The sequence below is a fragment of the Setaria italica genome, chromosome III (assembly GCF_000263155.2).
Source record: "Setaria italica strain Yugu1 chromosome III, Setaria_italica_v2.0, whole genome shotgun sequence".
Taxonomy (NCBI): domain Eukaryota; kingdom Viridiplantae; phylum Streptophyta; class Magnoliopsida; order Poales; family Poaceae; genus Setaria; species Setaria italica.
The window spans coordinates 10083700-10099371 of NC_028452.1; the positions used below are offsets into that span (position 1 = coordinate 10083700).

Here is a 15672-nt window from a genome sequence, read left to right on the forward strand (position 1 = left end):
TTATAGGTATTTCTTACACAGCCTACAGTTTCATAACTGCTCTAACCAAATGGCCTTCTACTTTTCCTACAGTTACTTTTCTATAGCCCACGGCTCACAGCAACTTTTCCAAAAGCCACAGCCCAACCAAACACACCTGGTTGAGCCGATAAGGTGGACGAATCATGGGCAGCTGGGCAGCCTCCAATTTTATTTTATTTTTTACAAAAATATATAATGTTTCGTAGGGTAATAAAGTAGTACACGCTATTTAGCCTATACGGCTTGGAACTGCCTCCAAATTTAGTAGCATATAGGAGAATTATTTAGGTGGTGTACCCGCTACATGTCACATCGGATGTTTGATACTAATTAGGAGTATTAAATATAGACTAATTGCAAAACTAATTGCACAGATGGAGTCTAATTCGCGATACGAATCTATTAAGCCTAATTAGTCCATGATTTGATAATGTGGTGCTACGGTAACCATTTACTAATGATGGATTAATTAGGCGCGAATTATTAGTTTTATAATTAGCTCATGTTTAGTCCTCCTAATTAGCATCCAAACATGCTAAAGTTTAGCACCTAGTATCTAAACAACTCCGTAATTGCCCGCTAGTAGAGATTAACAATGCCAGTGACTCAGGGAGTAGAAAAACATGGCGAGCTTTGAAAAATATCTCTCTGTCAGATTAGAAGGAAAGGGGCTCAATGATCGAATTAGTCAACTTCAGGATGCTAGCTCCTCGATGATATTCATATAAAACACTTTCATTGTCTGTCGTCCAGGAAACATATTATAGATCCATGCCTTTTGTCGTCTTGAAGAACCGCAACGCGATCCTTGTGAATATCCTAGAGGAAGCGTGCTACATTACTACTGTATTGTGCGAGGTCAGCTTCCGGTTATTCCTTGGAAAAAATTGCTGCGTCGTCATCATCCACGGACTACGCCTGCCTAGTGTTCTCAGTTTTGGTCTCCATTAGATAAGGAACTTGTAGAATTTAACGTCTCAGCTTAGAGCCTTCAGCTCGAAGCACATGTAAAAAATGAAGGCGACACCTTGAGAATATGTAGAGATATACTATCGCTGTAAGTTTTGGAGAGCTGTGAGAGCCTCGGCACGGCTCCCGCCTGTTGCGTCGCGCCACGTCTGAAGACATCAAGTTACCGTGCACGGTCAAACCAACTTATAACTCATGGTACGCTACTTCTTTCGTGCCACGTGGTCCTGCCATCCGCATGCGATTCACGCGATGGGAAACGGAGTCTGACTCAGCTAGCGGTAACATAATTTTTGAAGTAAAGATAATACTTATGTTTCGAATAGTATTAAGGTGGAATAGCGGACGAGCGGAAATCAGATAAGAGATCATCAATTCGCTTCTGTAATTAGGTGATTCGGTTATCAATTTCTCAATTCTCCATACCATTAATTATTAATTCACTATCACAAATTATTTAATCTCAACTGATTTATAACTATTATATATTTATAATAATTTGATATAAATATTATTTTTAAATACATTTAAATATTTATTGCTAATTTTTTATATATATATTTGTTATAATATTTATATTAAAGTGGTCCGAGTTTTAATTTCGCCCGGCCTCCCAAAATCTCAGTACCGGCCCTGGCTCCTCCTTTCTGTCAGCGGCCTCCTCAAAGACGGCGGTTCGCTTCAGCCCCGTGGCTTCTCTCCTCCTCTCCGCCACCTTCCGGCCCTGCGCAAAGGTGGAGCCGCGATGGCACCTCGCACCGTCAAAGCTGCCACGGCTGCGGTTCATTATCGGCGAGAGAAGGCCGGATCCGCGTAGGGGATGTGCTCCAAGTCGTCCCCATCCAGATGCGAGGCCTTCGCGCTCCTACCGTCCTCGACGCGACCACGTGGCAGCAGGCGCCAGACTCCCCTTGGCCTCACCACTTGCTCCTGTCGGAGAGACTCAGTTCGCTCGCCGCTGGTAGGATCAAAGGTCCTGCCGCACGGCAGCTATGCCAAGCTGGGCGGCGCACCTGCGAGGTGCGAGCCGCGAGACGACGCTATGGGCGGAGCGCGGTTGCAAGGCCGAGCTGCGCAGCGCTGCCAACCCCCATCAAGTTCAGCGCTGATTCATCATTGTCGAGTCCCCTGGTCAGTGCCTTCCGCCGAAATTATACAGATTGTTCCGTGGTACTCTAACTATCATTCTCCTATTATAATTTATCCAGTTTTCCTCTTTTCAGTGTTTGATGGCCACGGCAAAGAACAAGGTACCTGCTGCTGGCTCATTTCATCATTCATGTAATCCTCACCTAAACTAGATATCGATTTCACATCAGATTGTTCAATGAGGATATAATCTTCTGGTATTATTTGATCCAAGTTAATAATCAAAGCAACCGGTGATTTAATATGATATAGATGATTAAATTCTGTCTGTGTATGTATCCAAAGCTTCTTCTAAATTTCACAATGTCATCCATTTCTTTGTCTGCTACTACTGAAAACAGGATCATATCTAAAGAAGCAACACCTGTGGTTCTCGGCAAGGATATATGAATTGAGGTAAGCGCTGCCTGGAAATTCCTAAATAATGCTCATGTATCTACATGTTACATATTATTGCCTTGCTTTCAGCAGGTTTATTTAGTGCAAAATTTGAATGCAATATTAAATTTTATTCTTCTGAGAGCGACCTACACCACTGTTCATGGTATATATATCATTTGTCTTTATTTAAATTGCTCATGGCCTGCCGAAGAATGAACATAATAGTTTAGTTTATTATCTTTGTACAGGCCTAATTCATGAGGCTAATTAACTAATCTTCAGTGCTGATTGCCTCTTATTAGCTACCATATATGTCACCGTGTCAGCTTACCTCTTCTTTCTATTTGCATCTGCGCAATTGCATTTTAGTAGTCAAGTTAAGTTGTTTTTGTTCCTTCTTCAGCTTTACAAACAAAACTGGTATAAAACAAACTCAGAGTGGCTTTTGATTTTTGCTATTGTTTCTGCCCTTTTACCCTGCAATGCAAGAACTATCAGGCTATCTCTATGGACTTGCAGTTACCAAACAGGTAAAACTATGTTGCCTTTTCAGCTTTAGAGACAAAATTAGTATGAAGTAACCTCGGTGTACCTTTTTATTCTTACTTTTGTTTCTATATCTGTCCCTGCACTAAGAGAACCCTATATGGACTTGCAGTAACAGTATTAAGGATTACTTTTGCTGCAGTACAAATTTTTGTTCACTGACAACCTAAAGCACTTCAAAGTCATGACATTGGCCAGTTCTAGCCTTTGGTGGCCTTTTGTGTGGGTTCAGACTAAATTGGTAAATTCAAAGTCCATTTTGCAAATTGGTGTGTTTTAGCATAAGCATGTAGAATCCTTTTTCTCATTCTATGATACCAGATCTGAATGTCTACTGTGTTGCATACTGTAGGTGATGTTTAGCCTGCAAAGTGATTGCAGTTTTCATTTCAGGTATGAGGTCAATATTGCAGACCAAAAATCCTTGCACATTTGCCCAGATACTGAGAATGAAAGTTTATTTTGGCATGTTTGAAGACTGAAATTGGCCCTCTTTGTCTATTTATACCTGCTAATTCTTTCAAGATAAGATGCTGCATGATTTAAATTATAGCACATCAGTCCAGATATAAAACCTTTACGTATTTATACCAAATGAAATCTCAGTACCTCCTGTCATGTTTTCTAATGATCCAGAATATATTTGGAAGTTAAGAAATATCATTGTCTAATATAATGTGGTTAGGCCCTTCACGACATGTATGGTAATTACGTAGGACAACAATAACTAAAATGGCCATACAACATGAAGATAATATATTGCTTTTAAGAAAATAAATGCCCGACTAATTCTGTTTTGAAATAAATTTTGTGGATAGATTATGCTGCATTTTACAGCTTAGTACATCTTTAATACATGGTTCCTGCAGGATTGGTATTAAAAGATTGGAGCCCTGAAGCATATGCTTCTCATTAGTACCATTCAGCACACTAGCACCAGTGTTATGAGGGTCTCATGTAAGGTGGCAATTCTTCTGCCGATTTCTTTTCTTTGGCATTATCCAGGGCATCAGGACCACTTTGACAATCAGAATTCATATGCATGCTTACAAAGCTATCCATATAAGACATTGTGGAATGATGCTTACAAAATTTGTTGCACTATATAATATACTTTTTTGGTACATACTTCGTCTTCCAAATATCAGCGCTAATTATACAATTTAAAAGGACTCTATGTCAAATCGAAAACCATATCATTGCTTTTGAGTTTCAGTTTTTTGAGGTGTTGAGCTACACTGCAACGTATGCAACGGCGAAATAGACCCAGCCCACTCTGAGCAATCCACGTTTCTGCTTAACCCGAACAAACACAATAAAACGCTACAGAAGTATAACTGCACATGAGACGATCCACCTATATACAGGCGTGCTGCTTATACGGGCGCGGCGGAGCGCGCCGTTCTTCCTAGTGGCATGCATCTGTGGAATTCTAGCATGGCATATATGGTATTTCTCGGCGTTGCTATCTTTGTAGATTAAAGCCATGAAAGCTGCGTGTCCCGGAGATAACTTCTTGGACTGCAGCGTCTCCATCAGCGAACCTGCCATGCAACTGCCCAAGTAACCAGATTCTTCTGCAGCCGTAGTAGTAGCCTAGTAGGTAACGTTAGGACGAAACAGAGGCAGAGCGTCTGCCGGGCACATCTCCTTTTTCTTCTTCTTCTTTTTCTTTTTGAAAAACACCGGACGCATCTCCTTGCTTCTTTGGCGCCGGAATCCGGCGGATGCATATCCGGACCAGGCAGCCGGTGGGAACCGAAAGGTCGAGCGATGTAGAGCAGCAGCGTGAGTGAGGGGTTACTTGTGGCGAAGGGGACGGACGCTTTTGTGATGCGGTTCGCTTCTTTCTCGCTTCAGACGTTTGAAGAAGAGAGATCGACGAGCACGTCGTTTTCAGTTTGGTTGACTCGAACGCCGTCCACTGCCAAAAATGTTAGCGATCCGCCAAGTCACAATTGACGGATCTGTACATCCGCCACGGTTAGTTGATCGGTAGTTTTATCAACATGTTCGCTTCATCTTATCAGCCACCGAACAATATTTTTCTCTCATAATAAATTAGCCGTTTCAGCTTTTCAGCTGGATTATAAGTCCAGCCGAACAGGCTCGAGCTCATCTTCGATTTGTACGGTTGGTCTCCCTAAATAGGAAGCTTCCTCCAAGCCACGAGAACTAATAGTGCACGCGATGCTTTGCGTCTCGGCAAGTGGAGTGTTTCCCTTTCCCGGCGTCTCGCTGTCGCCGTCGGGACGATCGAAGATTGCAGGCAACCTCCTTCCCGTGCCAGCGGACGCCGAATGGCCGATTCCTGGCTGTGTACGAATGCAGGAAGTACATGCACCCCACATATACAGCGCGACCACTGGCTACGCTAAGGAACTTCGATTTCGTTCGTGGATGTGGAAGGCGACGACGACGCGGCAGATGAACTCATGCGGAATTGTCAGTAGTTTGTATATCTGATGCGATGGCTTGTGATTTGTGATAATGGAGATCGCCAAGTCGCTACGAAAAGGGAACAAGGTCGCGGTGCGGCGCTTAATTCGACAGGCCAGGAGCGCAAAAGTAGCAGGCCGGGAGACCTAGTTCGAGCGAGCATCCCGTCGGCGGTCGGCGGGCCGGATCGGAAAACTGATAGATGCATGTTCCAGAGTCATGCGTGGCTTCGGCCGGCTCTGGCTTCAACGAAACAAAAGGATTTCGGCGCACTGTATCCTTGCCGCGACGGAGCGAACGAATCCAAGCCGCGCAGCTGATGACATCCATGACAGCGTTCGCCCCTAAAATTTAAGTGTTAAAATCGTGAATCCATAACAGTATGAAACGCCAGTTCCCTTTTATTTTAATCCGCAGGAAGCTTGCAGCAAATGTATAACCATGCTAGGCCGCCTCATTAGGCGCACGATGGCACATCAACAACCATCTGACAAACGAAGCAGCATCAGTCCAATGTGTTCACGTCTCAGTTTTACAGGACTCCTTGTTAGGTGATCACGTCTCAGTTTTACAGGACTGCACCTCCGCACATATAACTCACTATCGAAAAAGAAATCACGATGCATCAGTCCGACAACACACGCAACATGTTAAAACGCTCTCTAGAACTTTTGTATGCCTGGGACCCTTTCAGCGCTCAAGTTACAAGCTCAGCTAATCCGAGCTGCTTACTCTGCAACGAGTGAGGGCACAAGCACGTGAAACTTTGTCTTGCAACAGCGAAAGAGCCACTATGACAAGGAGTACAGGGCTCAGTATGTGTGCTGGTGCTGCCAGCTCGTGTGAGATTGCTGAGACGGTGCCGCAGGGAAGCCGTTCATGCTGCCCTCAGCCAGGTTCTGGGGAGGCTCCTGTGTCAGGCCACCCTGAGACTGGTAGAAAGTTGGGTACCCATGGCCTCCAAATTGGGAAGGCTGCGGCTGCTGCGCCTGGCGAAAGCCACCCAGCTGACTCTGTCCCTGGAAGCCATAAAAGTGGCCTTGCGGAAGTGCTGACGTGGCTCTTGAACCAGAGCCATGAAGCCACATTGCAGAGTTGTCACCCTGAAAGAGATAACAACAAATCAACATTTCTGTAAAAACCTTCATCAAGAAATAGAGATGACATTTTAGGGCAGATACAGATGAGATGACAATAATTGGGAAGAGGACAAAAGGTTAGCCAAGGTTACAGGGGTAACAGTATGCGATCATTACCTGCTGTGGAGCCATGTACTGACTGGTATCTTTGTACTGTCTGCTCAATGCTTCATCAAACCCGAGAGTTGATGCAGAGCCAGTACTCTGATTAAGGGCAAAATTTCCTGGAAGATTACTTGAGTTTCCAAAGCCTCCATAACCAGAGATAACCGAAGAAGGCGGTGGTTGTTGTTGCGGTTGCTGTTGCAGGCCTGTAGCAGACAGGTTGTTCTTATACTCTGGTGTCGAGTACTTCAAACCAGATCCGAGCAAAGCAGCCGCAGACTGATGGAACTGTGCATTACTCGGGTATGGTTGCTGGAAGGCGCCTGAAGATAGGTAAGTAGCATAGTTCTGTGGCAAATATGTCGGATAACCAAACATATTTGCAAAATGTGTGAGGGGTAATGTTGGCTGAGAGTAAGGGTGAGCAGCTAATTGCTGAGGGAGAGGAGGCCCTGTCTGAATGCTAGTACTTGGAAGACTTTGTGTAGATTGAGTGTTGGAGAAAACACCAGTTTTCAGGGCCTGAAAATATGTTCATGAAATGCAAACTTAGAAAAGGTAAAACGCAAATGACACGACACTAAACAAGAGTACAAGACAAAGTTCAGAATGTACACTGAATTTACATAAGGTAGATGCTATGTTTCCAGTTTAAATCATTGCTGATAAAGATGTGTCACTAAACTAGGATGGTACTTCTATAAGCTTTCTGGTTAACTTAATAATCCATATTTACTAGTAAGCTCAAGTATTGGAAGCCTTTTTTTTCTTACTACTATGCAGAGCCACATATCAACTTTTACGTGGGATATGAAGACAAGCCACTCTGTAACATTCTAAAGATACAAAAAACTGCATATGCATCTCACTGATGCGAGAGAGTGAATTCAATATTTAACTAACCTCCTGCATGGAGATGGCTGGTCTAGGATTTGCAGTTGAGCCTGTGTTATATTTTCCTTCCAGATAAGGCGGTAAATCAAACTCTAAGCCATGAAGAGTTGGATGATTTTGATTTGACCCCAATAGGCTGCTGGTGCTCAAAGGATTCGCTTCCTGGGGGGAAATGACAAGAGTGAGAGAACTGAAGACAAGCAAAACCAGCTGGATTAAAAGAAAGGCAGGAGAAAATAAATTTTAGCAATAATTCATTTCAGTAAGAATGAAGCATGACATCAATAACCAGGGACAGGAAACTAGAACAAAACTGCTCGTCCATATGTTATTGCTGAAGAATTCCTGAATGGACAGCAGTACATGAAATATACAGCAAAATTTACACAGCGAGAAAGGCCTTTCATCTTTTTTGTAGTTCCTTTAAATAGAGTTATGTTAGCACACATCATCTTGCAGCAATATTTCCAATAGAGTTATGAACTCCTTTTTCACAGTTTACATACACTGATAACCTTGCCAGAGACCAGCAAAAATCATAATTCCACCCATCACTGGTTCTGCGTTGTTTTGGGAATGTGCAAAATAGGATGGGCCTCACGAAGTATTATCTATTTCAAATATAAATAGGAATCCCTTGATTACTCATCTATTTATCAAAGGCAGCTAAATCTTTTTGTTAGGTAAATACCCCACCATCTGTATATGCTCACGACACCTACCTGTCCTTAACAAACATTTGGATAATTTACAAAGCCATACTTGAATTTTTCTGAACTTGCAAACACAATTCCCTAATACACCCTAATCACTTCAATCTACATAATCAAATAATGCGACAGGGTAAAGCAAACATATTAAAAACACCGAACAGCTGATGAAAACCACGTGATGCCCAAAGTTTTCGCAGCCCTACAGAAGGTGATAATATTTCTATTACCTCCCATCACTCAACACTACGCTATCCTATGAGTCTCTCAGAATACATTTCACAACTCATGCTGCCTATGTCAAAATGTATCACAAAACTGCAATATAAGCAGTATTTCATAAAACAGCATTTTATTTTTCCACAAAACCCCATTTCACACTTCAAGAACCAAACTTCAGTTTGATTCACAAAACTACACATTCAACTATCCAAGCACTCAGTCTGCTCAACTTTTGGGAGACTGAAAAGTAAGAGCAATGCTTAAAAATGTAGTCTTGTGAAATGCTAAACAATCAGAAGTGTGGTTCTCTAAAATTTGTTCCTTAAAAGTGTGGTTTCTTGATACAGCTTTAGTTTTAATCAAACCTTCAAATTATATCTATTCTCATTCTCACAATCAGCCACATTGTAATACAAGTTTATATATACCGTTGACTGTGAAGACAAACAGAAAATGCTGCACCATGCAGGCACAGTATAGCAATGGACACACTAATTGAGGGCAATGTAAGATGAATTACCAAGGATCTACAGGGAAAAAGTATAGAAAGAAGAGCCAGCATACCATCAAGTTTGACAAATGGGAAAGAGTATGTGCTTGGTTGTTTCCTTGTGGGTCCTCCATTGTATTTGGCTGCGATGTGTTCGTATTTGAATATGCATGACTTGAAACTGATGGCATGTCATATTGAAGATCAGATGGATCAGGTACTTCCGCCATGTGCTCATTAGCCTGTGAAACAGAAGGTGCATCAACGTTCTCCATGTTAGCTCCCATCATGGCCTCAAGATTTCCATCTGCTGATGAATTCACCGCACCGCTTTCATAGTAATCTTGGTTCCTGCAACAGGAAATTCTACAATGTCAACATTTCCTTCCCAAAGGTGCCAGTGCCACAAAATAAAGAACACCAGTAAAGTGTACCTTGCATCTATTTGATCTACCGGTGCAGATTCCTCTCGAACAGGCAACTCCACATTGCTATCAGTGGTCTTTTGTGGGAGCAGCCCAGAAAATGCACCAGATCCAAAACTGCCAAAGCTCAAACTGACACATTCTGTATTTGTAACTTGCAAATGATCAGGAATTATCACTGCAGGGTTATCTTCGGCAATCTTTTTTGCAACCAACTCATCATTATGTAGGCTTAAACTCTGGAAGTTTGCTGCTGCCGCTGATACATCAACACTGGAATCCTCAACTGCAAGGAAAGGCCACAATCAGAAGATACAACATCTAAACCATAGTTACCAAAGGAATAAGAATTCATTGCGGAAAATGGTGGTAACAACTTTTATACAACATTAAAAACAAGAACCCAAGCCACCAGTGCCCAACATGATTAATAAAATACCCAAACGAACAGTACAACATGTGGAGCTACGCATACAATGTTGTGGATGCTTGTTGACAAGTCTAGCAATACTAGGAAGCATTAAATAGCCTCCCCTTTCTTATGAAAAGCAAAGAACCTTAATCCAAAGCATAGTATTGAAGACAAAACAGTATGCTCTGTATAAATGTTCTTTAAACCTGTTTTAACTAAAATATCTATATTTTAAAATAAAATATAACTGCATTTGATCCCTCTCGGTTCAGATAACGTGATTATTTGGGTCTTTATGTGTCCAATACCTTCCTGATTATGTTTACAGCTACTGTTGGCACTGCCCAGCGAGAAATACAGAGGCAGAACTACCACATACATGGTAGAAAAGTAGTTACATTACCAACGTAGACTTAGGAATCATTACCATATTGAATTACAATAGACCAGTTATTCCATGATTCTGAATAAGATTGCTCAATGGCATTAGCCTACAAAACTATTAAATCAAATACCAAAGGGCATCTTCTAACTGAATATGTTGGTTTGCTTATCCTTACTTAATGTACACAGAAAATTAGAAGGATGTTTAAAAAGGCCATTTGACCTCTAAGATGGTTAACCAATAAATGCTCAGCAGATTGTATAGTTAGTTTTACACTCACCATCATGTTCTGTGTAAGCGTACTTCTGAGGCTGATAGGACATTCCATCATTGTATTCAGAAATACCTTCACTACGTTCCAAGTGTCTCTCAGAGGCAGGCGCTGATCTCACTGCAATGGTACTGTTTTCATCCAAGTGTGAATTTTCATGTGAATTAACCACATCAGTAACCAATGTAGATGACTGTAACGATGCCTCATACAAGGATGGGTCACCGGATGTCTCAGGGAGGGACAATTGGTTCGCTGATGTTGGCTCATCTTGTGGAGACCAATCATTCTCATAGGTGTGCTTGCTGTCAGAAGCAGAATGACCGTGGTTCTTAACCTGAACAGAATCTTGCACAGGAGGTAACCCCTTGTCAAGCTCTGTTGGCGGAACTGTGCTTCCAGATTGTTTCAAATTCTGGTTTGCGGTGCTCGGCAAAGATGGGTATTGTCCGGCATATCCTCTGTCAGCGGTGACCGCAGGTTTGCTAGAAGCCTTAACCTGAGGCCTACCCATTTTAACAATGTCAGCCATCGACAGACCAGGTGTCCCAGACCAACCATGCTGAAACCCAGATGATGATTGCAATGATACAGCTGGCCCGTCAGCAACCATATGCTTGTTTGCAGAAGAACTGCTGGACACGAGAGAGGATATTAACAAGATGTAGATAAAAATCAAATGGTCAGAAAATATTGACAGTTAAGAATGATTCTCAAGTTTTCAGAGGTAGGGCATCATTCAAACATCTGAACTCTGGAGATCATTGTGTTGATTGCAACCATTATTGAAAAAAAAATGAATGTTAAATGAAATGAGCTACCTAAATAACAATAGTAGAACTAAGAAATTTAATAAAAAGGACTCATGCTGTCCTTGGATGTTTTCTCAACATGACATGAGCAAAACGGTGATAAAATAGACATATCACAGGCTAACAACAAAATAATTAGAGGGATAACAAACAATCAGAGAAAGTAGACAGAAGTGCGCCAACAGAGAAATATATATAAAAAGCAGGCAATGTCCTTTGAATGGATTGCACAAGGGTTTTTCACCTTACCTTGCAATTGTTTGCTTCTGACTGGAATTATTCGATGCTGCACCAGGCCCCGAGACTGGTGGCCTTGAGGCTGCGTTATCTAGTTTTCATAATGCAATGAAGAGGGTCAAAAGAAACAATAGCCAGAAACAATAGGCTTGAAGGTAAAAATGGCAGATTCTATTACCAGTAGAGCTGGAGTGCATAGAATTGCTCCGTCCACCACGATCTGCGCCACCTCTAACGCCTCGACTAGAAGAAGTATTTGATCGAGATCTTGGCTCAGGAACCTCTTTAATCTGTTTAAATGCCCGCAACTGTAGTTGTCAGTTCTAGTGTTCAACTAAGAACAGAGCATTTTATAAAGAATCAACCAAAACTGCAGCTGAATATGCTAACTTTGGTGCAAGGGAATTGCAAAGTATAAAAAAATCAGTAGCGCAGATAGATTTAATTTTCAGTATTCACCTATCAAAACCAGGTGAAAGAAAATAGCTAGTTACCAATTCATAAATAGTGCAAATAAAAGCTGGCCAATAGTCATCAAACGAATTGCATATTGCAGAATGATATGGGCACATTGAAGTTAGAAAATCAGTGTCAATTCACCTCTTTCTTCTTGTCACGCTTGCTCTTTACCTCTTGAAAAGTATCTGAAAAGAAAATATGTAGTGGTAAATTATCAATGTCCATAGATGAGCTCGACCCATTGACATAACATTTCATTGTGTCACTGCCGCATAAACATAGCAAACTATTAAAAATAAACGAACTTAATGATAGAATACAAACAGCATTTGTAGCAATGGTAGCAAGATCAGATGATTGAAAACATAAATTTATATTGCCAGCAAACCCTTCAACAAAATACAATATATTCATAACCAAAGCTAATGTTCAACGTCAGGTAAGAAGTAGATTTCATTCCATGACAAGCACATGTAATGTAGAACAGGTATCGTTAGGAAATATTTGATATATCAAACAAAATAACGAAATAAAACTAAGAAAAAGAAACCAAGTCTATCAGGGGTAAACCGAAACAGATTCTAAAAGTATTGTTCAAACATCCTTGCCCCAGTCTAAAGGCTACACTCTTTCCAAACCTGCTAGCTAAGTTTACCACATCTGTTCCTTCCAAACCAAGTACTTTAACTTGCCACAGCCATTATTTCCATATCTTATTCCTAACTCGTTCAAGAACCAAATCGACTAACTAATTTCAGTTAACCTCCTACATCGAAATGCTAAAGGGTCCAATCTAATATGATACATGTCTTCTTTTCTCCCAAGCTTCCGGTATCCACATTCTCCACACTATCATCACATTCCATTAGAAGAAGTAAATCCCCCCCAGAAGCAACAGCCGAAAAGCCAAGCACTCCAGAAGTAACTGGCTGACACTGTCAATTTGCACCACAAACACAAAGGGCGGAACCAACAACAGGAGAGACAAATACATAATCCACCTGCGGGTTGCGCGCTACTCCAAAATAGGAAACTCTTTACCACTAATAGCATTTGCAGTAAATCTAAAGCAGAAACCCTAAAAGGGTAAAGGACATTTGTGACAGCACTCCACCTGAACCTAATACTACTACCTAATACCGACTTGGATAGCTAAATCGAGTATGAACTCGAGGGGCCGAAGGGGGAAAAGCAATACAGGTTCATCCGATTCCCACTAATCCGGCCGCGCGCTCAGGCTACAACCTTCGCAGCGGCGAATCGCCCCAGATCGATGAGAACCCCCTGGTCTAAGGCCCCTATAAACCCTAGCACCGCCGCCCTCCAACTCCACCATGCGCCCGAGGAATAACCCGAAAACGAACGGCGAAACAGGCACGGAATCCTGGGAGTGGGGAGAGGATAGCGCAAGGCGCGCCCGAACCTTGGGAGAGGAGGCGGCTGACCGCCTCGTCGGGGTCCATGCCGCACTCGCGCAGTGCTGCGTAGATCTCCGCCTCGGGGCGGTTCACGATCTCCTTCAGGCTCTGCACCAGCTTCCTCGACCCGGCCGGGACGGGCGCCGCCGCCCCCTTCCCTCCGGCTCCGCCGCCGCTCATCCTCGCCGCCGGGATCCCCTCCTCGGACGCGGGAACAGGGAGACGAGGGCCCGACGCTGCTGCGGTGGGCGGCTGGTGGTGGTGGTGCTAGCTTCGGTTTCGGCTTTGCTCTCTCCCACGCAACGGCGGCCGCTCCCTAATTCCAAAACCCTTCCTCCCCTCCCTCCGCTGAGGCAAGTTTATATAGCTCGATGAAAGGCTGGCTGGGTGGATTACGGAGAAGGGATTAACACGGGACCATAACTCTTTTCCTGCCCGCCTTTGATTCGGCGTACGCGATACTACGCGGTAATTACCGCAGGTCACATGTGTGATTTGCGAGTACCCCTGCTTCTTTTTTAATTTTGTTTTGTATAGAAAATATTTAGAATCGTTTTCTTTGCTGATTATCGCGCATCCCGTTATTGAGGTACTCATAAATGATAAGCCAAAGTTGGGGTCATTGGTTCAAGAACACGTTGATCTTTGACGATAGGTTTTGGCAACCATGTTATTACACACCATTTGAAAAGAGGCGTAAATGGATGTGTCATTTTCTCGATGCTTTTGTATATTTGTATTGTCTAAGTTTAGCCATCGAAAATAGATAATCTTGTAGGATGTGGATACTTTCTCACTACTAACTATATTATATACCTATTATTTGAACAAGTGTAAATAAGTGTACCAAATTTGAGACCATCGATGTGAGAGATGTTGATGTTTGACAACAATTTTGTAGCTTTGTTATTACTCACCTGAGGGCACATAAAAAGATATGCCATATCTTTGTTCCTCTGTATTGGTATATTTGTATTATTTGAGTTTGTCCGGTGTAAATAGATAATCTCGTAGAGCGCGGATACCTTATCATTAGCATACCTGTTATTTGGACAACTATAAATGAGTGTACCAAATTTGCGGTCATTACCGTAGGGATACATTGATGTTTAACGACAACTTTGGTAGTTTTGTTAATACTCGCTATTTGAGGAGGCGCGTAAACAGATATGCCATATCTTTGTGACTTTGTGTTATTATATTTGTATTGTTTGATTTTTTTCGTCATAAATAGATAATCTTGTAGGACGCGGATGGCTTCTCGTTGCTAACTACTACAAATCTATTATTATGGTAGCTATAAATGAGTGCACCAAATTTGTAGTCATTGGCGCAATGAAATGTTGAAATTTAGTAAGTTTGTTATTACTCACTATATATGGGACGCGTAAACAGATGTCATATCTCCATAGTTTTGTGTTAGTACATTTGTATTGTTTGAGTTTGTCTGTCATAAATAGGTAATCTTGAATGGCGTGGATGCCTTCTCGTTACCAAGGATTGCATACCTGTTATTTCGAAAGTTATAACTAAGGTATCAAATTTGTGGTCATCGGCATAAGGAGATTTTGATTGGCGATAAATTTGATAGTTTTGTTATTTCTTGCCATTTAAGGAGATGCATAAACAAATATACCGTATCATATCTAGTGTATGTGTATTGTTTGAGTTTGTCCATCAAGAATAGGGAACGTCTACTAAGGTGTGGATTTTTTCTTATTAACGAGGATCATGCATCTGCGGGCAAACATAAATGAACGCGCTAGAGTAGAGATAGCAACATAGGATATTGTTTGAAAGAATTGGCAATCTCGTTGCTACCAGGATAGTCCAGATGCTAAAAACTATGAGTCGTGTCTAAATGAGACATGTTACACCAAAACACACTTTCAAATACATAGTTTCTAAACCATTATAATAAAATAAAATTATTTATTTGGCTCTCTTCATCTTCAAAGATGAGTGAGTCAGGTACATTCGAAGCATCAAGACGCAACCAATGGCCAATGGGTTTCTTGTAGTTTTCTTGTAACTTGTTTCTGATGCTAGAAACTAGGTCTCATACAAAGTTTCATCGAACTTTTTCTCACTCCTCATTAACTACAGTGCCCATATATTCCAAAAACTTAGGTGCTATGGATACTACCTGACATTGTCCTTTGGGACAGCCCTCACCATTCCAGGTATA

The 15672-nt window shown here is 41.9% G+C and overlaps 1 protein-coding gene and 1 long non-coding RNA gene across 3 annotated transcripts; one reads left to right on the forward strand and one right to left on the reverse strand.

The window, feature by feature from the left end:
- Nucleotides 1-1628: 1628 nt before the first annotated feature.
- On the forward strand, nt 1629-4199 carry LOC101763622. Its single transcript, XR_214823.3, has 5 exons — nt 1629-2121; nt 2214-2240; nt 2481-3307; nt 3419-3459; nt 3936-4199. It is a non-coding gene; the product is annotated as an uncharacterized LOC101763622 (long non-coding RNA).
- Nucleotides 4200-5885: 1686 nt separating this feature from the next.
- Nucleotides 5886-13824, reverse strand: LOC101764154. Of its 2 annotated transcripts, none has more exons than XM_004961134.3 (10): nt 13490-13824; nt 12208-12251; nt 11786-11897; nt 11620-11698; nt 10568-11193; nt 9500-9776; nt 9140-9416; nt 7653-7805; nt 6762-7271; nt 5886-6608 (listed from the first exon to the last, which is right to left on the reverse strand). In XM_004961134.3, exons 1-10 carry the CDS (start codon nt 13662-13664, stop codon nt 6318-6320), a joined length of 2544 nt encoding a protein of 847 aa, XP_004961191.1. In that variant the 5' UTR covers nt 13665-13824; the 3' UTR covers nt 5886-6317. The 2 variants fall into 2 exon arrangements, with proteins under 2 accessions (XP_004961191.1, XP_004961192.1); XM_004961135.3 differs by having other exon boundaries at nt 6253-6608; nt 10568-11190; nt 13490-13823.
- Nucleotides 13825-15672: the final 1848 nt, after the last annotated feature.

Bases quoted from the DNA above. Each gene is read 5' to 3' on its own strand.
- LOC101764154 (XM_004961134.3), bottom strand. From the start codon at position 13,664: ATGAGCGGCGGCGGAGCCGGAGGGAAGGGGGCGGCGGCGCCCGTCCCG. The intron at 9,777-10,567 runs GTGAGTGTAAAA...CTTTCCTTGCAG, and splicing joins CGCTTACACAGAACATGATG to TTGAGGATTCCAGTGTTGAT. The intron at 9,417-9,499 runs GTACACTTTACT...TTCCTGTTGCAG, and splicing joins GTAGATCAAATAGATGCAAG to GAACCAAGATTACTATGAAA.